General features: G+C 49.1%; 2 protein-coding genes across 6 annotated transcripts in view; both read right to left on the bottom strand.

The window, feature by feature from the left end:
- Positions 1 to 231: 231 nt before the first annotated feature.
- On the bottom strand, positions 232 to 9,663 carry rcc1 (regulator of chromosome condensation 1). 3 transcript variants are annotated; one of them, XM_061256759.1, is made up of 10 exons: positions 9,483 to 9,663; positions 8,054 to 8,128; positions 7,427 to 7,614; positions 5,980 to 6,159; positions 3,897 to 3,993; positions 3,551 to 3,673; positions 3,206 to 3,352; positions 2,640 to 2,759; positions 1,331 to 1,483; positions 232 to 962 (listed from the first exon to the last, which is right to left on the bottom strand). In XM_061256759.1, the coding sequence occupies exons 2-10, from the start codon at positions 8,121 to 8,123 to the stop codon at positions 787 to 789; spliced, it is 1,254 nt and encodes a 417-aa protein (XP_061112743.1). In that variant the 5' UTR covers positions 8,124 to 8,128; positions 9,483 to 9,663; the 3' UTR covers positions 232 to 786. The 3 variants fall into 3 exon arrangements, with proteins under 3 accessions (XP_061112743.1, XP_061112751.1, XP_061112736.1); XM_061256767.1 differs by lacking the exon at positions 9,483 to 9,663 and adding an exon at positions 9,330 to 9,469; XM_061256752.1 differs by lacking the exon at positions 9,483 to 9,663 and adding an exon at positions 8,456 to 8,967.
- A 3,717-nt stretch (positions 9,664 to 13,380) lies between these two features.
- Positions 13,381 to 25,290, bottom strand: part of phactr4b (phosphatase and actin regulator 4b) — a 33,806-nt gene continuing 21,896 nt past the window's right edge. For 2 of the 3 annotated variants that reach the window (XM_061217725.1, XM_061217720.1), the window contains exons 6-14: positions 23,979 to 24,110; positions 22,096 to 22,549; positions 19,714 to 20,042; positions 18,916 to 19,081; positions 17,612 to 17,667; positions 15,841 to 15,902; positions 15,603 to 15,740; positions 14,673 to 14,749; positions 13,381 to 14,239 (exon numbers count right to left, since the gene is read on the bottom strand). In XM_061217725.1, the coding sequence (XP_061073709.1) occupies positions 14,224 to 14,239; positions 14,673 to 14,749; positions 15,603 to 15,740; positions 15,841 to 15,902; positions 17,612 to 17,667; positions 18,916 to 19,081; positions 19,714 to 20,042; positions 22,096 to 22,549; positions 23,979 to 24,110 (1,430 nt within the window). In that variant the 3' untranslated portion in view covers positions 13,381 to 14,223. The remainder of the gene's footprint in view (positions 14,240 to 14,672; positions 14,750 to 15,602; positions 15,741 to 15,840; positions 15,903 to 17,611; positions 17,668 to 18,915; positions 19,082 to 19,713; positions 20,043 to 22,095; positions 22,550 to 23,978; positions 24,111 to 25,290) is intronic. The other variant, XM_061217732.1, reaches the window with a different exon arrangement.

Genomic DNA, 25,290 nt, shown 5'->3' with positions numbered 1-25,290 from the left:
GAGACACACTTGCCTTTAAAAAAAATAAAAGAAAGAAAAACCGCAAATAAAACCGCCCTTTTCAACAGGTGCCGCAGACTCCCGGTTCAGCTCCGCCCCCTGGTGGATACTGCGTGTAACTGCACAGAGAGGTTCTCAGGGTCTGGTACAGTGCTGTACGTGATCCTGATTGGCCAGGCAATAGCAGACGGGAGAGTTGTGATTAACGCAGAGCGATAAAAGCAGAGAAAATCGGGTAAAAATGTAAATTTATTCATTTCCCAATAGGGCCAGCAAATGTGTGTGCAATCGGTACAAAGAAACATTATGGTAAGACGGGACTTGGTGAGGTCACCACAGTTAAACATTGCAAGACAAGAATACAACAAACTGGATGGGAATTCTGGGCTCCAAAAAAAGAAGAAAAAAAAGTTGTTGCTGTAATTTGGGCAGATCGAGTGTTGTCATGAAAACGCAATGATGTCATCACCGGTGAAGAGAGGGTTCGAGCTGTAGCCACGGATTGGCTTTTTATTGCTTTCACCAAAATGCAATAGGGTGTGTGTGTATGTGTGTATGTGTGTGTGTGTGTGTGTGTGTGTGTGTGTGTGCAATTTATCAGCCAACAGTCCTGGAACATTGGCATCCCTGAATCCATACTAAAGAGTCTCCTTAAAAGTACTTAAGAAAGGAAAAAGGTTTAACTAGATTAAAAAAATAATTCTCGCTTTTTTTTTTTTTCCCCCCTTGCTGTGGTCGCCGAGTCGGCCATCTGCGGGAGCCACGCCCCCTTCCATGGCCAGCCAATCAGCACTCCTGCTGGTCCCGGACCAGTAGAACGGTGTGCTGGCCGCCGCTGGAGACACTGATGACCGAGCGCTTCTCCAGCTGCTTCCCGCTCATCTGCACCGGCGCCCACTCGTCCTCCTCCTCCCCCGTGCCCAGCTGCAGGTTAGTGCCCATCCCCCACGCAAAGGCACAGCCTATCACAGGAGAGAACAGGGTTAGAGCAGCCCATCACAGGAGAGAACAGGGTTAGAGCAACCCATCACAGGAGAGAACAGGGTTAGAGCAGCCCATCACAGGAGAGAACAGGGTTAGAGCCCCTCTCTCTCACACACACTCTCACACACACTCTCACACACACTCTCACACACACTCTCACACACACTCTCACACACACACTCTCACACACTCTCACACACTCTCTCACACACTCTCTCACACACTCTCTCACACACTCTCACACACACTCTCACACACACTCTCACACACACTCTCACACACTCTCACACACTCTCACACACTCTCACACACTCTCACACACTCTCACACACACACACACACACACCTTGCTTGGTGACGGCGTAGCTGACCGACGCTCCACACGCCACGACCTGGGCGGAGTCTAGGCCTGGGACGGGCGTGGGCTCACTCTTCTCCTCCGCCCCCCGACCGAGCCCCAGGCGGCCATACTCGGCCCGGCCCAGACTGTACACCTTCCCTGGGGAGGGAGAGAGGGGGGGCTGAGACTCACACACAACTGTACACCTTCCCTGGGGAGGGAGAGAGGGGGGGCTGAGACTCACACACAACTGTACACCTTCCCTGGGGAGGGAGAGAGGGGGGGCTGAGACTCACACACAACTGTACACCTTCCCTGGGGAGGGAGAGAGGGGGGGCTGAGACTCACACACAACTGTACACCTTCCCTGGGGAGGGAGAGAGGGGGGGCTGAGACTCACACACAACTGTACACCTTCCCTGGGGAGGGAGAGAGGGGGGGCTGAGACTCACACACAACTGTACACCTTCCCTGGGGAGGGAGAGAGGGAGGGGGGGGCGCTGAGACTCACACACAACTGTACACCTTCCCTGGGGAGGGAGAGAGGGGGGGCTGAGACTCACACACAACTGTACACCTTCCCTGGGGAGGGAGAGAGGGGGGGCTGAGACTCACACACAACTGTACACCTTCCCTGGGGAGGGAGAGAGGGGGGGCTGAGACTCACACACAACTGTACACCTTCCCTGGGGAGGGAGAGAGGGGGGGCTGAGACTCACACACAACTGTACACCTTCCCTGGGGAGGGAGAGAGGGAGGGGGGGCGCTGAGACTCACACACAACTGTACACCTTCCCTGGGGAGGGAGAGAGGGGGGGCTGAGACTCACACACAACTGTACACCTTCCCTGGGGAGGGAGAGAGGGGGGGCTGAGACTCACACACAACTGTACACCTTCCCTGGGGAGGGAGAGAGGGAGGGGGGGGCGCTGAGACAGCCACTCACACACAGAGCCAAATCCACCAACCACAGAGCACTTTCCTAACAGCCAATAGAACAACAGAACAGTGCTGATTGGTGGATCCTTCATGTTTAATCTCCCAGTTGGCTAGTAGTGGGCTCCACCAGTCAGACGCAGTGCTGTTCAGTTGTTCATTGGCAGCATCAGAAGCTCTGGAATCTCGGGTGTTTCTCAATATCAAGAACGGACCCGTGTTCTTGTGAAGTACGTTCTTATGAAGTTTGCTTGGAAGACCACACTCACAAGAACACAAGGACAGGAAACTCTGTTCAGAAAGACTAAGTATATATTGAGAAACAACCCTCCTCAGTAATCTGAACAGGAAGTGGCAGACAGGAAGATGGACCCCTCACCTTCCGCGTCGAGGCAGACGGTGTGGTGCTGGCCCCCGGAGAAGCTGACCCAGGAGGTGGTGGAGTTTCTGAACGAGGTGAGTTTAACAGGAGCGAAGTATGTGTTGGTACTGGGAGTGCCTGCACACACACACACACACACACACACACACACGTTTAACCTGCAGTAAACCTCATCAACACTGCTGGTGAACAGGTTATGTGCAGTTACAGTGAGTGTACATGGCTTATCCTCATCACTGCTACCTGCACACCTGAACACCTCATCACACAGGTAACATCGAGTGCTCAAGAAAGGTGCTCAGCTTACAAATTACATTTGGAGGTTCACAGGTAATCTAAGGCTACAGTTACAACAGTCTTTTTGGACTCCAGAAGTAGTCTAAACCTAAAAAGGACTTCCTTTTTCCTGTGTTCCTGTGAATGACTGAATGTGGGTTCAGGACAGAGCTTTGGTGTATGAGCACCCCCTGGTGGACAAAGGGGGTAACAGACTCACCGAGCTGGTGGTAGTTGGTGGAGGGTTTGGGGGTTAGGGTTTTGGGGTTTTGGGGTAACAGACTCACCGAGCTGGTGGTAGTTTGACAGGCCGAAGCCGTAGACGTGCCCCTCCTTAGACACGGCGAAGGTGAAGTACGCCCCGCAGAACACGTCTGAGAAACACACCTTCCCCCGTGAGCGCAGGTGCACCGACTGAGGAACCAGCAACCGCTCTGAGGGAGAGACGCACAGCACACGTCAGATACCTCGGAAAGACTTATCATATATGCAAGCCACTTTCATTCAGCCAGAAGTCTTGCTGGGGGGGGTATTGTGGAACGGGGGTTATTGTTGCGGGGTTTTGTTGCAGGGGTATTGTTGCAGGGGTATTGTTGGGGGGGGTATTGTTGGGGGGGGTAGTTGTTCCTCACCCAGGCCCTTCCTGCCCCCTCGGTTGGCGAAGCACTCGGGGACCCTTCCCAGCTGCCCCTGCTCCCCGCAGCCGGAGCTGTACAGCGCGCCACTGAGGGTCAGCATCACCAGGTGGTCGTTACCTGAGGCAGGTGAGAGACACGCCCGTTTATTTCACGCATCACCTTTCATTCCTCAAACTCTCCACAGACCCAGCCAATCACAGGACAAATCAGAACTCAGGAGGGCACACCCACATCCCAGATTTAAAAACACTGTTTAAAATGAGCGTGGAGACGGCAGAACACCCGAACTGACAGGTTTCTGCACCAATCAGCAGCCACGAAAGGGCCGGCTCATTCTCACCTGAGGCGATTTTAACCACCGGCTCGTCAATGTGGAACTTCACAGGTAACATGCTCTTCTTCATGGGCTCCAGCAGACCGATGACTCCGTTATTATCCTGATTTACAGAGATATGATTACTGTTATTACCCTGATTTAGAGAACACAGATTACTGTCATTACCCTGATTTAGGGAACACAGATTACTGTCATTACCCTGATTTAGGGAACACAGATTACTGTTATTATCCTGATTTAGAGAGAGAGCACAGATTACTGTTATTATCCTGATTTAGAGAGAGAGCACAGATTACTGTTATTACCCTGATTTAGAGAGAACACAGATGATTACATTACATTAATGGCATTTGGCAGACGCTCTTATCCAGAGCAACGTTTAGACTAGACCGTCCTCCCCTGGAGCAATGCAGGGTTGAGGGCCTTGCTCAAGGGCCCAACGGCTGTGCAGATCTTATTCTGGCTACACAGGGATTAGAACCACCGATCTTGCGTGTCCCAGTCATTTACCTTAACCACTACGCTACTGGCCAATTACTGTTATTATCCTGATTTAGAGAACACAACTTTTATTATCCTGATTTAGAGAACACAACTTTTATTATCCTGATTTAGAGAGATCAGATGACTGTTATTATCCTGATTTAGAGAACACATGACTGTTATTATCCTGATTTAGAGAGAACACTGATTACTATTATTATCCTGATTTAGAGAACACATGACTTATCCTGATTTAGAGAACACGACTGTTATTATCCTGATTTAGAGAGAACACAGATTACTATTATTATCCTGATTTAGAGAACACGACTGTTATTATCCTGATTTAGAGAGAACAAAGCTTCCTGTTATTATCCTGATTTAGAGAACATGACTGTTATCATCCTGATTTAGAGAAGACAGGTGACCCTGTTATCATCCTGATTTAGAGAACACATGACTGTTATTATCCTGATTTAGAGAGAACACTGATTACTATTATTATCCTGATTTAGAGAGAATACATAACTGTTATTATCCTGATTTAGAGAACACAGATGACCCTGTTATTATCCTGATTTAGAGAACACAGATGACCCTGCTATTATCCTGATTTAGAGAACACAGATGACCCTGTTATTATCCTGATTTAGAGAATACAGATGACCCTGCTATTATCCTGATTTAGAGAACACAGATGACCCTGTTATTATCCTGATTTAGAGAACACAGATGACCCTGTTATTATCCTGATTTAGAGAACACAGACGACCCTGTTATTATCCTGATTTAGAGAACACAGATGACCCTGTTATTATCCTGATTTAGAGAACACAGATGACCCTGTTATTATCCTGATTTAGAGAACACAGATGACCCTGTTATTATCCTGATTTAGAGAACACAGATGACCCTGTTATTATCCTGATTTAGAGAACACAGATGACCCTGTTATTATCCTGATTTAGAGAACACAGATGACCCTGTTATTATCCTGATTTAGAGAACACAGATGACCCTGTTATTATCCTGATTTAGAGAACACAGACGACCCTGTTATTATCCTGATTTAGAGAACACAGATGACCCTGTTATTATCCTGATTTAGAGAACACAGATGACCCTGTTATTATCCTGATTTAGAGAACACAGACGACCCTGTTATTATCCTGATTTAGAGAACACAGATGACCCTGTTATTATCCTGATTTAGAGAACACAGACGACTGCATGGATTCACCAGAGCTCAGCGGCTCACAGCTGTGGTGTTACTGTGACGTTTCACTCGAACAATTCAGAGGCACTCAGCACAGATTCAGTGATGCAGCAGAAACACCAGTCAAACAAACGAGACAAAACAAGCAAACAGGACAGACCTGCAGTCTGCCACCTACACTGCACACACGTCCCAAATCACACACAACAGGAAGTGCTAGACATTCAGCCAGGAGTCGATTAATTTGCATTATAACAGTCGGGCCATTCCTGCCAACTGAAGGAGGTCACACCACTGCACCCTTTCCTGTGTGTTAATGATTATAAGAACTAGAACTCTTGAAAATTCGAGCTACATACATACACCCCCCCCCCCCCCCCCTCTCACCCTGAAGGACCCCCAGGCGTAGACGGCCCCCTCCTCGGTGAGGGCGGCGGTGTGACTGTCCCCCGCTGAGACCTGCACCACCCTCTCGCTCAGCTCCACCTTCCCAGGGAGCATCTCTGCCCCCTCCTCCGCCGTCTCACGCCCGAGAGCGCCCTCATCGTTACAGCCGAATGTGTACACCTGCAGCAGAACACACACACACAGTTATAGCCGAATGTGTACACCTGCAGCAGAACACACACAGTTACAGCCGAATGTGTACACCCACAGAACACACACACAGTTATAGCCGAATGTGTACACCTGCAGCAGAACACACACAGTTACAGCCGAATGTGTACACCTGCAGCAGAACACACACAGTTACAGCCGAATGTGTACACCTGCAGCAGAACACACACAGAGTTATAGCCGAATGTGTACACCTGCAGCAGAACACACACACAGAGTTATAGCCGAATGTGTACACCTGCAGCAGAACACACACACACAGTTATAGCCGAATGTGTACACCTGCAGCAGAACACACACACACAGATATAGACAAATGTGTACACCTGCAGCACACACACACACACACACACAAACAGTTGTAGCCGAACGTGTACACCTGCAGAACACACGATGTTATAGCCAAACGTACACACACACACACACACACACACACACACACACACACACACACACACACACACACACACACACACACACACACACACACACACACACACACACACACACACACACACACACACAGCCTGTGGGCAGACTGTAGTCTAGTGGTTAAGGTACTTGACTGGGACCCAGAAGGCTGGTGGTTGAATCCCCAGTGTAGCTGCAATGAGATCTGCGTGGCTGTTGAGCCCCTGAGCAGAACCCTTAACCCCACATTGCTCCAGGGGGCAATGTCTGCTGCTTATTCTAATCAACTGTAAGTCGCTTCAGATAAAAGCGTCAGCTAAACTACATGTATTGTAATGTAAATGCCAGAAACACTCACACACCAGCAGAGGTTAGAGACTATACAACAATCTCCTACAATATCATAATTAAATAATAATTTGTCATTTAGCTAATGTTTCATCTAAAGCGACTGACAATTGATTAGATCAAGCAGAGGACAATTCCCCCTGGACCAATGTGGGGTTAAGGGCTCAACAGCTGTGTGGATCTTATCATGGTTACATCAAAGCCTGAACCACCAACCTTCTGGGTACCAGTTATGCATCTTAGTCAGTAGGCTACAGGCTACTCATCTCGTGCTACTCCTCGCGTTAGCGTGCGCTGGTGTTAGTGCGCTACTCCACGAGTTAGTGTGCGCTGGTGTTAGTGCGCTACTCCTTATGTTAACATGCGCTGGTATTAGCGGGCTAGTCCTCGCGTTAGCATGCTCTGGTATTAGCGTGCTACTCCTTGCGTTAGCATTCGTGGTGTTAGCATTACTCACATTTCCCGTCTCGCTGAGGCAGACTGTGTGCATGCCCCCTGCCACCGCCTGCAGCGCCCCCTCTGGCAGGCTGACCAAAGCGGGCTTCTTCCGCTCCAGCACATCCTCCCCCAGGCCCAGCTGCCCCACGTCCCCCTGCCCCAACACCAGAACCAGCCCCCCCTCCCTCCCATGGCTGCTGTGGGACACTGCAGAGAGAGGGAGGGAGGCAGGGAGAGAGAGGGAGGGAGGCAGGGAGAGAGAGGGAGAGAGGGAGAGAGGGGGAGAGAGAGGAGAGAGGGAGATACTTGAAAAACATTTAATTAACGATCAAGCAGGAAATTGAAGGGAATTGTGTAAAATCAAACTATAGCCATGCCAGGTAATATTATATAGTCCCCATCTCTCAGAACTCCACCTTAAACTCCATGGAGCAGTTACAAATAACCAACAAACGCAATTATTATAGCACAAACACATGGGACCTATGTTGACTGACCAACAGCGGAAAATGGGCCGTTTTCCACCTTTACATAGTTTCATAAGAACGTAACACAAACAGAAGTGAGTTGGCGATAAAGACATTACTGTCCTGTGTACATTAACACACAAAGTAAGTCTTCGGTTGCCGGGGAAACAGAAACTCACCTTTCACCTTTTTAGAGGGCTTTACGTCCTCTGGCTGGGTTGCCCTCTTCACTGGCTTCGTTCCCGGCATGGTGGCTGTCAGCGGCACAAAGAGAGAACACTTAACGGCCTGGGGAGGGGGAAACACTGCAGACAACTCGTAACGCAACGATGAAATCGTCTGGTTTTAAAAACGGAGTGGCAATGGGTTCGTGTTTTTCTTGTATGGCGCTCATGCTGCCACTGGGTTAAAGACAGACAAACAATAACGCTTCGATGACAAAGCCAACATAAGAAGCAAGTACCAGTACCAGTACCGTAACACCCACTGACCACACTAGCTGAATAACATGTGCAATAACTTTGTTTCGTTTCATTTCATTACAGACACAAGAGGCACTTGTGCAAAAACCGAGGACTCACCAGAACTGCTCAAAACGCAGAAATACGGATGTGGTAGTTCGTTTGCTGGCTAACAAATAATCCGAATGTAAACGAGTCTCAATAGACGCTGAAAACCTTGCTACATACGATGAGCAACGAATTTAATATACAATACTGTGATACTTGCAGTAAAACCCTCCCAAAAAAGGGAGTTCTTTTCCTCAACTGTTCAAACGTGCACCCCCTGTAAATGCGCCGACTAGTAGGTGCTACGAAATAGTCGCCAGAAATATACGTCACAAATTGAGCACACGACCATAGACATTCACGCATAAGATCTATGCATAGGACCATATACATGTGTATAAGCTATATGCAATGACCAGATTTTCTATTTATTAACCTCTGATATTGCATAACATTAAGGTTAACAAGACGTATCTGACCGCCTAGCAGCTAGCATTAGTTAAAACCCCACACTGCGTACTCTGGTGCTATCCATCGCGGTTTGTATACGCATCACTCAGATGTAAACCCTGTTTTGGAAGTTGCCTGAAGCAGTTGTTAGCTCACTAGCCAGAAATCCGACCCACCAGCTGCGTGCATTCAGACACGCCACATCACAGCTGTTGCAAACGCACCACCACCAGCATTTGCTGTTAGCTAGGGAGGTCATGCTGAATTAGCTAATGATCCTAAATATGACTGACAGAGTCTGCTGTCGCCTACACTTGCACAGAAGTTCAATTTATTTACAGAATTACAGAATTATTTTACAATGCAAAATCTACAGTGTAAGCTAACGCGAGCAAGCTAACTTTTAGTTCACTAGTCCGATTTCGCTTTTCTCTATTGTGATCAGTGAGAAAACACAACGTTTAGACCAACATTTCAAACATAGTTCGCAACTTACATCTGTCAGTTCGCCAGCAAACTACAGTGGCTTACTAACTGAACTAATGCATTAGTTCTGTGACAATTCCTAGTTTAACATAGTTTACGATTTATCTACACATTCTTCTGACTTGAATAAAGTAGTTCCTATACCAGACTATTTAATACTCACTACGCGTGGGCAGTTGATTCAAAATAAGCTCGTTGTTCCCGTCGCTGTGCCGGACCCCCTTCTTCAGACTGCTACAGAGAAGGTAGTGCGCCCGGTCACATTGACCATGCGGCGCTATGGTTCACAGAGGAGGCTGCAGCACTAGCTACGTCAGAACAGCCTCGACGCTTTTAAAAGTTAGCGCGCTCTTTAGCAGAAACTGTCCATCTAGTCTTCAAAATAACCTCTTTACTTGATATCCCAGCATTCGTGGACGAGGCGGAGAAACCCAGCTGTCAGTCATTCTTTCATGGAGAATTAGACCTCTGTGGTTGTAACCCGGTTATTTGCATAAATCTCAGGTAATTTATTAACATTTCGGTTTGTATTTTTTTCTGTCATTGTGCAAATAACCAAGAATTAGTGTCCAAATCTCACGGGAATATAATATACATCGGACTCAATTCGTGCCTCCTTGAGATGACTACAGAACGAGCAGCACAATTTCATTATTTCCGCAGTTTTTTCAGTCTGGCAAAATAACATTATGAATGCATTCCACATTAGTATACTTAAAATATGCCAGAATCAGCTGTCTTTATTATGGCTTTTAAATAGCATTGGCAGTTATTTCATATGGTTAACACAAACGCCGAACAAAGTTAGCGCTGTTGGGGGCGAAAAAAATCAAACGTCTGTGAAACTGCATCTCAAGACCAGAAGATGGCAGCAAAGCGCAGAAATTGGAACGTTGTGGCAAACACTTCATTGGCCCCAGTAAACCGCTGTCGTTTTCCTGCTAGAAAACACTCAACAAAAAACACCGAACTAAACCTTAACCGCCCCATCGCTAGCAGGCAATTTCCACCTATTTCACCTAGTCCAAAGACATGCAGGGTAGGTTAACTGAAGAGTCTAAATTACCTCTCTGTGTACTCCTGCCATTGCCCTTGAACAAGGCAGAACTGGAGTTGGTCCCGGGCGCTGCACTGTGGCTGCCCTCTGCTCCTAGGTAACTAGGATGGGTCAAATGCAGAGGATGCATTTCATTGCCTTAGAAGGCAATGGCAATAAAGTTGAATCTAATCTAATGTAATTAATTTTGTACTGGTCCTATCAATATCTCAAAAACCATGTACTGCACACACATGGTTCAAGACTTAAATACACTTGTACTATTGAGAAATTTGTCAGAGCATGTACATACAATGTACACAAAATATTCATGCAACTTCTAAATTGTATATATCTGTTCTTATATTGGAACGTTTTTTTGACGTAGAGAAATGGTTTCAAGGATTGTTAGAATATGCCTTTTATTGTCTGAGTCTGTGGCGAGATGAGGGTTGAAAACCGTGAGAGACTGGAGTTTTTTGCCGTTTTGCAAATAAGAGGCTGATAAGCATCTTAACTGCAGAGTCCTTTTAACTGGCATCGCCATTTTGCAACGTCGCAATTTCTATTGTATGCTATAAATATGAACGCGACAATAATCTGAGATGTCGATGACTCAACTGGATAGGTGGATAAGTGGTTAAAATACGTTTACAGCCAGGGTTAACAAACACGTAGCGTTACATAAACAAAGCGTTAACCTCACCATACTTCCTCACCTCAGGCCTGAGTGGCGTCTGGCTGGGGTCCGGTCGCCCTCACCCTGGTGCTGTATTCACCACCGCCGGGCGTGTCATCTGTACATACAGCTGCCGTTCAGCTCAGCAGTCCCAGGAAGGCCCAGGGCATTGCAGAGGGGGCAGCATTCATTACCCCCCTTATGTTCTGACTTCACTCTCAGAAATAAAGTGACAGTGGAGGCACTGTACAGTAATGTTCTCTTTGGGTACAAATTATTATGTTTTCCCGGCAAAAAAAGCTTCACATTCATTATGTATTGTTGGATAGGGGTACAGTTTCTGTACCTATATGGTACTGCTGCTGCAACAAGCAACAAGCATTTTTACATTTACATTTTACATTTTAGTCATTTGGCAGACGCTTTTAATCCAAAGCGACTTACAAGTGCATAGGTTCTACCATAAGTCAAAGCATCACATCCAGAACTAGGAAAATACACATGAAGTGCTGTTCTAAACATATAGTCGTCATCATAAGTGCTAATTATTATTATTATTATTATTATTTTGGGGGGGGGGGGTTAGACAAGGATAGGGATATCAGAAAGGAGGGGCGGGGGAAATCAGGAGGGAGGACTAAGGTAGAGTTTGAAAAGGTGGGTTTTGAGTCTGTGTCGAAATAGGGGGAGGGATTCTGCTGTCCTGACAGTGGTAGGCAAGTCATTCCACCACTGAGGAAGCAGAACGGAAAACAGGCGTGAACGTGCAGCTCGACCACCAGGTGCACGTATGCATTTGAGCATAGCTTCAGCACAACCAAACCTGGAGCGTGTGCTGTAGCTACGCTCAAGAGGAGGCTGTCCTTCCATCCATATTGTTGTTTGTTGTTTTATATACTTTATTTTATTGTCTACATTTTTGTATAGTGTACAGTGTCTGTCCCTATATGTTGTTTTATGACTGCCACTTGCCACTACTGTAGTGTCCTTGGGTGACGTGAAAGGCGCTTTAAATAAAATGTATTATTATTATTATTATTATTATCCAAGCGTTCCATAAAGAATTAGACAAAAACTTAAAACCACGACCTGGATCCAGCAGCTTCTCAATGCAACACCAACACAAAGATGTTTTTGTAAGCTTTTAATTTGATTTTGAAGTGACCATTTACAGCTAAACACAAGTTGCCCTCAGTTGCTAAAATTCCATGACATTTCTTAAAAAATAAAATAAAATAAATGAAATGAAAACTATACAACTTTAAGATAAAACAGAACAGGAATATTATTACACCCCGTTCTCAGTGTCATTTAATCATACACTAACATTTTTGTGCTTAAAAAAACCCTATAATACTTTTATTACATTTAAAATATTTTTAAAATAGGAAGACAAGATATACAAGACAGTGAATGTAATCTACAGAGACTGTACAGCAGAGGACCTACTGGCCTGTAATCACACCATAAAACACTTTCTGAAGTGAAAATAAAATGTGTGTTCCTGCCGAAATGTTTTCCCTGTCGACCGTCAGACACGCACGTCTCGTAGTGATCTACGGATGCGTCTAACCCTGATTTCTGTGCTCATTTCAAACAAAACAAAAACTATTTTACAGTTTTCATTCTTTTCTAAATGACTTTAAGGTGCCTTGCTCAGTCCCCGGGTTAAGTTGGTCATTCTGTATTTTCCTTCAGAAACTGTCACAGGGCTGTATGAAAACTGGTTTGTTAATAACTGAAAAAGCCATGACACAGAATGCAGGTTTTAAAGCACTTTAAAGGGCATGTTGGGGCGTTTCAGTTTCACCACTGGGCAGGTGACACAAAGGCTACATTCTATTTTAAGACAGCACGTTATGCATTATGTATATGACTGACCAGAGCAGCAATCTAAAACACACACACTCTCACACACGCGCGCACGCACACTCTCTCTCACACACACACACACACACACACACACACACACACGCACGCGCACGCACACACACACTCACACCTCACTCTCTCATGTATATCCCTATACACGCATCGATCACCCCCCTCTATCACTCACGTGCACACTCACGCACACGCACGCTCACGCACACTCTCACACACACACACACACACACACACCTCACTCTCTCATATATATCCCTATACACGCATCGATCACCCCCCTCTATCACTCACGTGCACACTCACGCACACGCACGCTCACGCACACTCTCACACACACACACACACACACACACACGCACGCTCACGCTCACGCACACTCTCACACACACACACACACACACACACACACACACACACACACACACACACACACACACACACACACTCTCACACACACACACACACACACACACGCGCACGCACACACACTCGCACGCTCACGCACACACACACGCGCACGCACACACACTCGCACGCTCACACGCACACACACACACACACAGCCTGCGCTCACAGACTCGACCCTACATCATCACCCGAGCCAGGAAGCCCCGTCGACTCGCCTTCAAACCCGGCAAATTCTTCATCCGAAAAATTTATAAAATAAAAACCATGTGCACTCGAGAAATGTTCAGTATCATAATGTTCCAGGTTAATTAGGCTAAGAAAATTACAGCAATCTACACGCACACTTACACAATACACATGTCCCAGAGCCCCGCCTTCCACTGCAGCACCCTGCCTCGCCTTCCCCTCAGTCAGTTTCTTACAGTTATTATTATTATTATTATTATTATTACTGTCGCCAACATTATTACTATTGTCGTTAGTTAAGTTTTCCTGATCAGCGATAAGAGAATCAAATGTTCAGTACGATAAAAGCAGAAGGCTGCCCGGACGTTCCCCGGAGAGGGAGGGGCCACAGCGCCCCGGTGGCGGGGAGGCGCAGTGCAGCTGCTTCCTCTTGGCACACGGCTCCCCTCGTAAAGTCCAGGGGAAATACTGCGTTGGCCCTCCGAACACGCCCGCGCCCGCCCAGCCGAACCGCAGTGCGGGGCGGCGAGGGAGCGGCCATCTTGCCTGGTCCCCAGGAGGGTCGGTCCTGACGGAGGCTGATGTACATTCAGAAGAGTAATGAGGCAGTCCTTAAGTCCTGACGCATGGGAGCTCAGCCCTCTCACAGGCCCCGCCCACATCCGGTCTGTAAGTGCTTTCCCTCCCTCCCCGCCCGGGGCGGGGGGGCTACGGGCGATGGAACCTGCAGGAGAGAGAGGTGGGGAGAGGGGGGGTCAGTCTTCCAGGGGCTCACAGTCACAGTTACTGGCAGGTCTGATTTCTGGAATTCTCTGAGGGAGGAGGAGTTTTTCCCTGGACTATTCGCTGCTGTGTTTCCATGGTACCAGCCTCATTTCCATTTTTATCTGCGGGAGGGGGAGGGGCTTATTCTATAGTGCGATTTATCCACCAGAATAAAGACGCTGTGTGGGCTGAAAGACCCGTTTCCTTAAACAACGCACTTAAACACTGCGCTTAAACAACGCGCTTAAACACCGCGCTTAAACACTGCACTTAAACACCGCGCTTAAACAATGCGCTTAAACAACATGCTTAAACACCGCGCTTAAACACGCTGAAATGTCAAGCTTAAATACCACGCTACACTAACACAGTAAAAGGCTCAGGTGCGTTACCTGGTGTAGATCCGGCTCTCCTCGTGCACCTCCATCTCGGAGCTCTTAAACTCGTTCAGCTCCTTCCGGATCGCCGCCTGGGGGGCGGGGTCACAGAGGGGCCCAGTGATTGGTGGAGAATCAGTAACTGACGTCCCCATATACAGATAAACTCGGTCGGCGGAGCACACATTAGACATGCAACTCACACACTGCACACAGCGTACTCGCACACTGCACCCTCACACACTGCACACAGCGTACTCACACACTGCACACTGCGCCCTCACACACTGCACACAGCGTACTCACACACTGCACCCTCACACACTGCACACAGCGTACTCACACACTGCACACAGCGTACTCACACACTGCACCCTCACACACTGCATACTCACACACTGCACACTGCGCCCTCACACACTGCACACAGCGTACTCACACACTGCACCCTCACACACTGCATACTCACACACTGCACACTGCGCCCTCACACACTGCACACAGCGTACTCACACACTGCACCCTCACACACTGCATACTCACACACTGCACACTGCGCCCTCACACACTGCACACAGCATACTTGCACACTGCACCCTCACACACTGCACACAGCGTACTCGCACACTGCACCCTCACACACTGCACACAGCATACTCGCACACTGCACCCTCACACACTGCACACAGCATACTCGCACACTGCACCCTCACACACTGCACACAGCGTACTCACACACTGCACCCTCACACACTGCACACTGCGCCCTCACACACTGCACCCTCACACACTGCACACAGCGTACTCGCACACTGCACCCTCACACACTGCACACAGCGTACTCGCACACTGCACCCTCACACACTGCGCCCTCATACAGTGTCGTATGCAAGCTCTGACAGACACAGGTAACTCTGCAGGCAGAGAGGGGCACAGGTAGCTCACCTTGTCAGCAGGCGTTAGTTTAGTCCAGGGCTTGTCTGCGCGCCGGTCGTAATCATGAGCGTTGGTGACTTCCACGTACTCGTGGAACCGCAGAATCTTCCGGGCCTGTAGCTCGGCCACGGTAGGCCTCTGACTCAGCTGTAGAGACAGACAGACAGACAGGAGGGGGCAGTTAGCGTGTGCACAGGGCAGTTAGCGTGTGCACAGGGCCGTTAGCATGCGGTGCTCCTGTTCTTACCTTCCTGGTGAGCCGCCGTTTGATTTCCCTCACTTCTGCCTGCCGGTCGGCCTCGTTCTTAGCTACAGAGAGGGAGAGTCAGACCTGCATGCTGTACACACCCCAACCCCCCTACACACACCACAACCCCCCTACACACACCCCAACCCCCCTACACACACCACAACCCCCCTACACACACCCCAACCCCCCTACACACACCACAACCCCCCTACACACACCTAAACTATACACACCACAACCCCCCTACACACACCCCAACCCCCCTACACACACCACAACCCCCCTACACACACCTAAACTACACACACCACAACCCCCCTACACACACCACAACCCCCCTACACACACCTAAACTATACACACCACACCCCCCCTACACACACCACAACCCCCTACACACACCTAAACTATACACACCCCTACACACACCTAAACTATACACACCACAACCCCCCTACACACACCACAACCCCCCTACACACACCACAACCCCCCTACACACACCACAACTACACACACCACAACCCCCCTACACACCACAACCCCCCTACACACACCTAAACTATACACACCACAACCCCCCTACACACACCACAACCCCCCTACCCCCCTACACACACCACAACCCCCCTACACACACCTAAACTATACACACCACAACCCCCCTACACACACCACAACCCCCCTACACGCACCAAAACTATACACACCACAACCCCCCTACACACACCTAAACTATACACACCACAACCCCCCTACACACACCACAACCCCCTACACACACCACAACCCCCCTACACACACCTAAACTATACACACCACAACCCCCCTACACACACCTAAACTACACACACCACAACCCCCCTACACACACCACAACCCCCCTACACGCACCACAACCCCCCTACACGCACCAAAACTATACACACCCCTACACACACCTAAACTATACACACCCCAACCCCCCTACACGCACCAAAACTATACACACCCCAAATCTATACACTCCAACCCCCCTCCCCTCAAAGACTACACACACCAAAACTATACACACCCCAACCCCCCCCCCCCTCCCCTCAAAGACTACACACACCAAAACTCTATACAGATCACAAATCTTTACACCCCCAAAGACTATACACACCCCAAAACAAAAATCTCACAAAACAAGAAGCCGTTTTAATTTTCAACCCGTTTTAATTTCATGCACTAGACAGCGGTGAATATTTTAAACATACTTTCGCTTTAAAGCTCAGCTTTTAAATAACTCATAAGTGTGGTTCTGGTACTATTCAGTCTGATCACATGCGTTACTAAATCCAGTTTAAATTCCTGACAGAATAGCCTGGCTTTGATGTGCTTGAAACCGTGAATTCACAGGCTCAATCTGGCAGAAAGCAGGAAGGCTGTCTTTCATGGGTCAGGTGACCTAATTTAAGGGATTTGAATAATAATGCGCTGTGGGGCTTTGATCTCAAGAGTAAAAATACCAGAGAGGGTTTCTCCCCCCCGTGGATATAACACACAGGGAGGGACAGAGGATGGGAGAGAGAATGGAGGAGAGAAGAAAAGGATGGAGAGGAGGATAGAGGAAGAGAGGGTAGGAGGGATAGAAGAGGAATTGAGGAGAGGAGAGGAGGAGGCTAGAGAGAGGGAGGGATGTGGGGGCGGTGTAGTAGAGGAATGGAAGATAGAGGAGAAAGGGATGGAGGGATAGAGGAGACAGGGATGACAGACAGAGGGAGAGTTATGTGGGTTTTAGACTCACGCTGCAGGATGTTTCTCTGCTCCAACTCCTCTGCTGTTGGCCTCTGGCTCAGTCGCCTGCCGGACACACACACAAACACACACATATGCACGCACACACACACACACACACACACCCACAAACACACACACACACAGACCAAGCACGCACGCAACTGGGTCAGTGTGCTTGACACCCGAGATTTCCATTCAAATTATTTCTCAGACTTCCGATTCGTTTAAATTCGTTTAAATGTTCTGTCTGCTTTTTGGACCATACCATTGTTATTTAAACTGTGCTATTAAACTGTAGACATTTCCGAATCGAATTCATAAGCGATATTTGTAGTTTTTCACTTCAGAGCAGAACACTGTAAAGTCCCTTTTCTTTTGTTACAATATTTTCCTGATGTCAGACAAAACTTTTTTAATGTTGAAAGCAAAGCACCCCTTATATACCCGGCTATGATGGCTTGTTCCTATGTAACGTTAGCTAACAGCTATGAAATTTGAACTGAAAACTTCTCGAGACAAACTGCCTACTACGAAGGTGGGTAGTTTACACAATTTACATAACGTTAGATAATTAATTACATTTCAACACAACAGTTCTGTTGATTTCCGTCAATGTTACCTTCTGAAAAGGGCTTGGCCTTTACCTTTTCTCTAATGTTACAGTAGCGTTAGTTGTAGAGTTAACTTATAACGTTAACTTACTTAGACTGAAGAGCTAACTAATGCTAATTAGCAGGCTGCCTATCAACAGCTAACGTTAAATTACGTTACGTGTTACTTTAAATAGAAAGGCTGCGTAAAATGAACGTTAGCTGGCTATAGAATACAAATAATAATTATTGTAACGTTAGCCAACTGGTTAGTGTCCGATTATAACTTTTTATCACGACGGTACACTTAAACAGAATATTAATAACGTTAGTGGATTGCATTCCATTCTAAATTTAGCAATCTAGCTAACATTAACCAAACAATATTAAACTAACGGTTCGGAATCCTGGAGGTCATTTTAAACGGTTTCCTTGGTTTTTGGGACGCGCGGCAGCCGAGCTCATTTCCAGGCTTATATTCAGTTAAACGGATTATGTTCAGAAAATGGATTGCGCCTGTTCATTTCGCTCGTGTATTAATTCCGATGTGTGCGATTGATTTTCTGGTAATAATTACGGGAACAGTGTAGGCTGTGTAACGTTCAAAAGATATCTCACACGGATGCGATGCGATTGCCTTTAGCCTTCTCGAACTTGTATTCTAACTATGTGAGATGTGCGTACCTGTTAAGTGCATTTCAGAGTGTGTGTGCGCGCTTACCTGGTCAGCGCAGTGCCGATCTGTGTGCGGATGGCCTCCCACTGTTCCCTGCTCTGCCAGGACAGCGTGCTCTGCTCCTCCCGGGCCATCCGCTCAGGAGCGGCCGGCCGACTGCTCAGCTTCAGCGCCAACGTGTCCTTCCTCCTGACCCTGCTGGCCAGAGCACCTGCACACACACACACACATTAATAACCTGTGTGTGTGTGTGTGTGTGTCCTTCCTCCTGACCCTGCTGGCCAGTGAGCCTGCACACACACACACACACATTAATAACCTGTGTGTGTGTGTGTGTGTGCGCGCGAGTGTGGGCGTGCGCGTGTGTGTGTGTGTGTGTGTCCTCCTGACCCTGCTGGCCAGAGCACCTGCACAGACACACACACATTAATAACCTTTGTGTGTGTGTGTGTGTGTGTGTGTGTGTGTCCTCCTGACCCTGCTGGCCAGTGAGCCTGCACAGACACACACACATTAATAACCTTTGTGTGTGTGTGTGTGTGTGTGTGTGTGTGTCCTCCTGACCCTGCTGGCCAGAGCACCTGCACAGACACACACACATTAATAACCTTTGTGTGTGTGTGTGTGTGTGTGTGTGTGTCCTCCTGACCCTGCTGGCCAGAGCGCCTGCACACACACACACACACATTAATAACCTGTGTGTGTGTGTGCATGCGCGTGGGCGTGCGTGTGCGTGTTCATATTTTACTCCGCTAATCCTGACCCATCCAGGGAGGAATTCTGTATGAAAACTGAGTGGAATGGGAGAGGGGGGAAACTGTGCGGTGTTCGTGGTGCACGTACTGGGCGGGCATTCTTCATCGTCGTCTTCGTCGGAGTCGTCGTCTTTATAGAGAACCGGCCCATCCGAGTCGCTGTCTTCGTCCTGCGGTTCCTCCTCCGCTAGCTCCTCCCCTTCCTCTTCCTCCTCCTCCTCCTCCTCCTCCTCCTCGCTGGTCTCTGGCCCCTCCCCCTCGGGGATGATGGTCACGCCCACATCGCCCACCAGGCAGCGCCGGCTCCGCGGCTCCAGGTCCGCCTGCAGGGGGAGGGGCTCCGAGAGAGGCTCCTCCTCCTCCTCCTCTTCCTCCTCTTCCTCCTCCTCCTCTTCATCAGAGTAGTCATCCTCAGCCCTAGCAGGGGAGAGAGAGTGGGGGACAGAGGAAATAGAGAGACAGACAGAAAGAGAGGGAGAGAGGTGTGGGGGGGAGAGAGAGAGAGACATGGGGAGAAGGACAGGTGTGGGGGGAGAAAGAGACAGAGATGGGGAGATAGGGACAGAGGGGCAGGGAGAGAAAGAGCGAGAGAATAGAGGAGAAAGAGAGAGTAAGACATGAGGAGAGTGCCAGCTCTGATGTTCAGACAGGTTTCCAGGAGCAGAACGCATGCGAGTGAGGCAGGAGGAAATATCACCGCCTACACCCCCAGCCTTTTCCCTCCAGTCTCCACTGCGCCGCCATCTGCCACCACTTTACTTCTCCTTCTCTGTCGAGCTTTGGACAGCTTGTGCAGTTCGGTGTTATTTTCATGTGCCGTTTCAGTACGATGAGCTGAGCTCAGTGCAAAACAACCAGTCTGGATTAATGTACTCACAGATTATACCATAGAGACAGCGTAGCCACAGTGTAAGAGCTGTGTAATGCTTAGAGCAGCCAATGTCTAACAGTGCATCAGCAGGGTAGAGTATGTAGAGCAGTCACACTGTGTGACCAGTGTAAGACTTAACAGTGCATCAGCAGGGAGCCGTGTGTAGTCCAGTCAGTCACACTGACTCCATCAGCAGGGAGCCGTGTGTAGTCCAGTCAGTCACACTGACTCCATTAGCAGGGAGCCGTGTGTAGTCCAGTCAGTCACACTGACTGCATCAGCAGGCGCAGTCAGTTACACTGCACTTAGTTTGTCTCCATATTTCTCCCCACTTGGGAGTTTTTTTAAACTTTTTGCTATCTGGGGATTTGGGGCTGGTATTAGCCTTCTATTACTCAAGCGTCTTTGTGACAGTCCTGTGTGAAAAGCACGATACAAATAAAATTAAACTGAACAGTTTGAGTAGAAGTGTACTAAACAGGAGAAAAGTACTTCCTGACCCTGCAGCTTTTGGCACTGAAACTGTGGGAGCAAGCAGATGGAAGTTTGAGTGAGAACACAGAGATGTTCGGGAGAGCGTGGGATTCATTTCAACAAGCGCTCATACACGCCAAGTGAGAGAACAGTGAATTTGTGCGAGGGCAGAGAGCGAGTGAGAGCGGGGTATATTTGCAGGCGCACATGTATTTCTGCTTGAGATGAAAGGAAATTTGCTTGAGAGCTGAATAATTGCTCTGTTCTAGATGTTTAGAGATTAAATGACACCACACTAACAGCAGTGTAATGTGTAGAGCTGTCAGCAGATGGCGCAATCGCTCCTTGAGTAAGGGCGTAACCAGAGAGGTCCAACCTAGAGCCTAAAAATGCTCACTGCTCAAATCTGCTCATGCAGACCTCAGCGTTGTTTTAACAATGCGTCTTTATGGGTCAGTACTTTAGTGTAATAGTGCATTGTGTAGAATAGTCTGTACTTTGGTGTAATAGTGTACCGTGTGTAGAGTGGTCAGTACTTTGGTGTAATAGTGTACCGTGTGTAGAGTGGTCAGTACTTTGGTGTAATAGTGTACCGTGTGTAGAGTGGTCTGTACTTTGGTGTAATAGTGTACCGTGTGTAGAGTGGTCAGTACTTTGGTGTAATAGTGTACCATATGTAGAGTGGTCAGTACTTTGGTGTAATAGTGTACCGTGTGTAGAGTGGTCAGTACTTTGGTGTAATAGTGTACCGTGTGTAGAGTGGTCTGTACTTTGGTGTAATAGTGTACCGTGTGTAGAGTGGTCAGTACTTTGGTGTAATAGTGTACCGTGTGTAGAGTGGTCAGTACTTTGGTGTAATAGTGTACCGTGTGTAGAGTGGTCAGTACTTTGGTGTAATAGTGTACCGTGTGTAGAGTGGTCAGTACTTTGGTGTAATAGTGTACCGTGTGTAGAGTGGTCAGTACTTTGGTGTAATAGTGTACCGTGTGTAGAGTGGTCAGTACTTTGGTGTAATAGTGTACCGTGTGTAGAGTGGTCAGTACTTTGGTGTAATAGTGTACCGTGTGTAGAGTGGTCAGTACTTTGGTGTAAGGGTGTGTAGTGGTCTGTGGGCGGGACACTCACTGTTTGAGGGGCTGGATGGTGACGGGCAGGGGGCGGTACTCGGGCGGGGTCTCGAACAGCAGGGTGTGGGCGCGCTGGGAGCCGTCGGGGTGGGGCAGGGCGGGCCCAGGGCTGGACAGGGCTCGCTGGATCATGATGTGCAGCGGGATAGGAGGGGGGCGGGGGGCCTCCAGCGTGGGGCTGGGGGGGTCGAACATGGCCGGGAGGGGCTGGGGCAGGGGGTGGGGGTAGGAGTGCTGGGGGGGAGAGGGGGGCGCGTGGGTGGGTAGGGGTGGGGACGGGGGAGGGGGGGGCAGGTGGTAGTCCTCCTCAGACAGGGAAGCGGGGTGAGGCAGGGCGGAGGAGGGGGGCTCCTCTGTGGGGCGCTTGGTGACGGGGGTGGTGCGTTTCGGGGGCATGGGGGGCGAGGGCTTGGCCGGCACCAGACTGACCCCCCCGGCTGCCTGGGACAGTTCTGCAGGGAACACAAGCACCAGGCACACGTTAGTCACAACTGTACACACACGCACATATACTCACACACGCACACGCACACACACACACACGCTCACACACACACGTTACTGACAGTATGTTAGCACACTGAAGCCCAGATGAAAGCGTGTTTGTTCCGTCTCTTCGGTCAACACCAGCACACAGCAGCCACTGCCTTCCTCACGTCGCCTGATTGGCCAATGCTCTGAAACCCAGGCGAGTCATTGGCGCAGGTGTAGCGCGGGTACAGCCAATGAGGAGGGCGCACATGCATGGTCAGTTCGGAGGGCCCACCCCTTCTCTAAAGTCGGTCTGGCACTCCCTGATGTTAGGGCGCACGGGGCTCCCCAAAAGCAAGCCTGCTGTCCTGACCCGCTCAGGATGAAATGAGGGTGAGAGAATAGCAGCCTGTGGATTTAGCATTCCAGATACTCCAGTCCAGTCACAATCATAGAACAAGCCATTATCAATTTCTTCCTGTAGAGCGCCAACCAGTCCATCCGTTTGTAAAGCATCAATCCCTGTGTTTGTTTAGCATAAGTCGATCACCGTGTTAACTTTGTATAGCAGCAGTCAATCCCTGCGTCTGTGTAGCACCAACTAATTCCTGTTCCTGTATTGCGTCGTTTACAGCTGTGTTCAGGCTGTAGTCAGTGTGTTGAGAACAGCAGTGTTCAGGCAGTAGCCAGTGTGTTAAGGACATCAGTGTTCAGGCAGTAGCCAGTGTGTTAAGGACAGCAGTGTTCAGGCAGTAGCCAGTGTGTTAAGGACAGCAGTGTTCAGGCAGTAGTCAGTGTGTTAAGGACAGCAGTGTTCAGGCAGCAGTCAGGCACACAGCCCAAGTAGGACGGGGAGCAGGCTTCTAGGGGCAGGTGTTTAATGAGAGGCTATAAAGGGAAGCAGTGTGTCTGATATGAAGAATGAAACAGTTTCTGCTCCTCACATGATCCAGGGAAGGTCACTCAGAAGCACGCTGCTGAGGACAAAAACTAATGCAGTTTTTACGCTTCAAAATTCTTTAAATGTGTGTGTGTGTGTCTGAGTTACAATGGTGTGTGTGTGTGTGTGAGAGAGAGGTTTGTGCACGGGTTATGTGTTTCTGAGTTTGTGAGAGAGAGTGACATTGGTATGTGTGATTGGTATCTGAGTTAATAGTCCATATCCCCCATGTCCAGCAGTTGCAGTCCGATAAGACTGGAAGACGGTTCCTGGTCCAGCTCCACGTTTGGGGAATCGCCACAGGTGAGAAGCAGGTGAGTCACAGGTGAGCCGCAGGTGAGTGACGGACGGGGTCAGGGGGCGGAGTTACAGCAGCAGCATGCAGAGGTGGCCACGCCCTCCATGCAGCACCTCAGCACTCAGGTACAGGTGAGGCCCATCGGGGCGGAGCTTGATGATGCATGCGTTACCTGGGCGGGGTGCTCCAGCTCTGCGACACAGGTAGACGGGGAGGGACAGGTACACGTCGTATTCGCCCTCACGCTTCCAGCAGGACCAGTACAGGGGGAAGTGCACGTTCTCCCCCCGCGGCAGGGGAGAGGCTGGGGACCGGCGCACACAGGAGGGTTCAGACACCCCCGTAAACAGCGCAAACACCCCGTACCCCCAAAACTCCCCCGTACCCCCAAACAGCACACATACACTGAGACAAAACAAAAAAAGACTTCCAAAGTGGACCGTTTCAAGGACAATGAGTTGGGAGCACACTTAGGCAAAAGGCAGAGAACAGACTTTCCATTGAACAGGAAACGGATGTTTCGATATCACCTGACAGGACAGATACCCTGTATACTAACTCATGAGCTACATAACACACAAAACCAAAATGTTTATCCATCTCCCTCCTGTACGAACTCTGTGTGGGAGAGCCAGAACAGTACTGCAGGGAGTTCTGAATTAGGCCACCTCATTCTGCAGATAAGAGTCCTGCGGTTGCGGTTTTACTCCAAACAGGAAGGGGGCGCTGTTGTGTGAGGATGCTGGCTTTAAACAGGGAGTGCAGGGAAGGCTTCTCCCCCCTTACACTGGGACACCTGCGCTAAAGCTAACTCTGTCCGTGTCTCAAATTATGCACTTGTTGACTGGTTAGTGCGTAAATCGAGCACTGAAGTTAACGGTCATGTGAACAAGTGCATTTCACGATCAAAGTACTGCTGTACAGATAGTGCAGAAGTACACCTGGCTTCCTCAATAAAAGCACAAAACGCACAAACCCAGTTTCCAAAGCCAGCCAGGGGACTGGGGAAGTCAGCTGTTCTGCTGTACAGATTAGTGCAGAAATGCACCTGGCTTCCTCAGTAAAAGCCCATCACAGCCAGGGCACTGGGAGAGGGCGTCTGGCCCCCAGTGAAGGGGCAGAGAGAGAATGTGTTTAAGAGCAGGAAGACTACAGGATCAAACTGTGGGAATAATACACACAGGTCTGGGAACTCTCTGGAGAGGGAGAGCAGCAAAACAGCTCTGAGCCTCCCCCGCCCCACCCTTTCCCTGGGCCGGTGTTTTTCACATGCATGCCATCCTGCGGGAATAAACACGGCAACACCTGCTGCATACACCAGCCAATCAGACCAGGGTAACACCCCACACCAGCCAATCAGACCAGGGTAACACCCCACACCAGCCAATCAGAGTAGGATAACACTCGGCGGGTAGATAGTGTGTGTATCTGGGTGAGTGTGCGGGCTCATTTGTGTGTGTGTGTGTGTGTGTGTGTGTGTGTGT

The sequence above is a fragment of the Conger conger genome, chromosome 1, assembly GCF_963514075.1.
Source record: "Conger conger chromosome 1, fConCon1.1, whole genome shotgun sequence".
Lineage (NCBI taxonomy): Eukaryota > Metazoa > Chordata > Actinopteri > Anguilliformes > Congridae > Conger > Conger conger.
The sequence above is the reverse complement of the archived record's forward strand: the minus strand, read 5'-3'. Positions and strand labels throughout refer to the sequence as shown.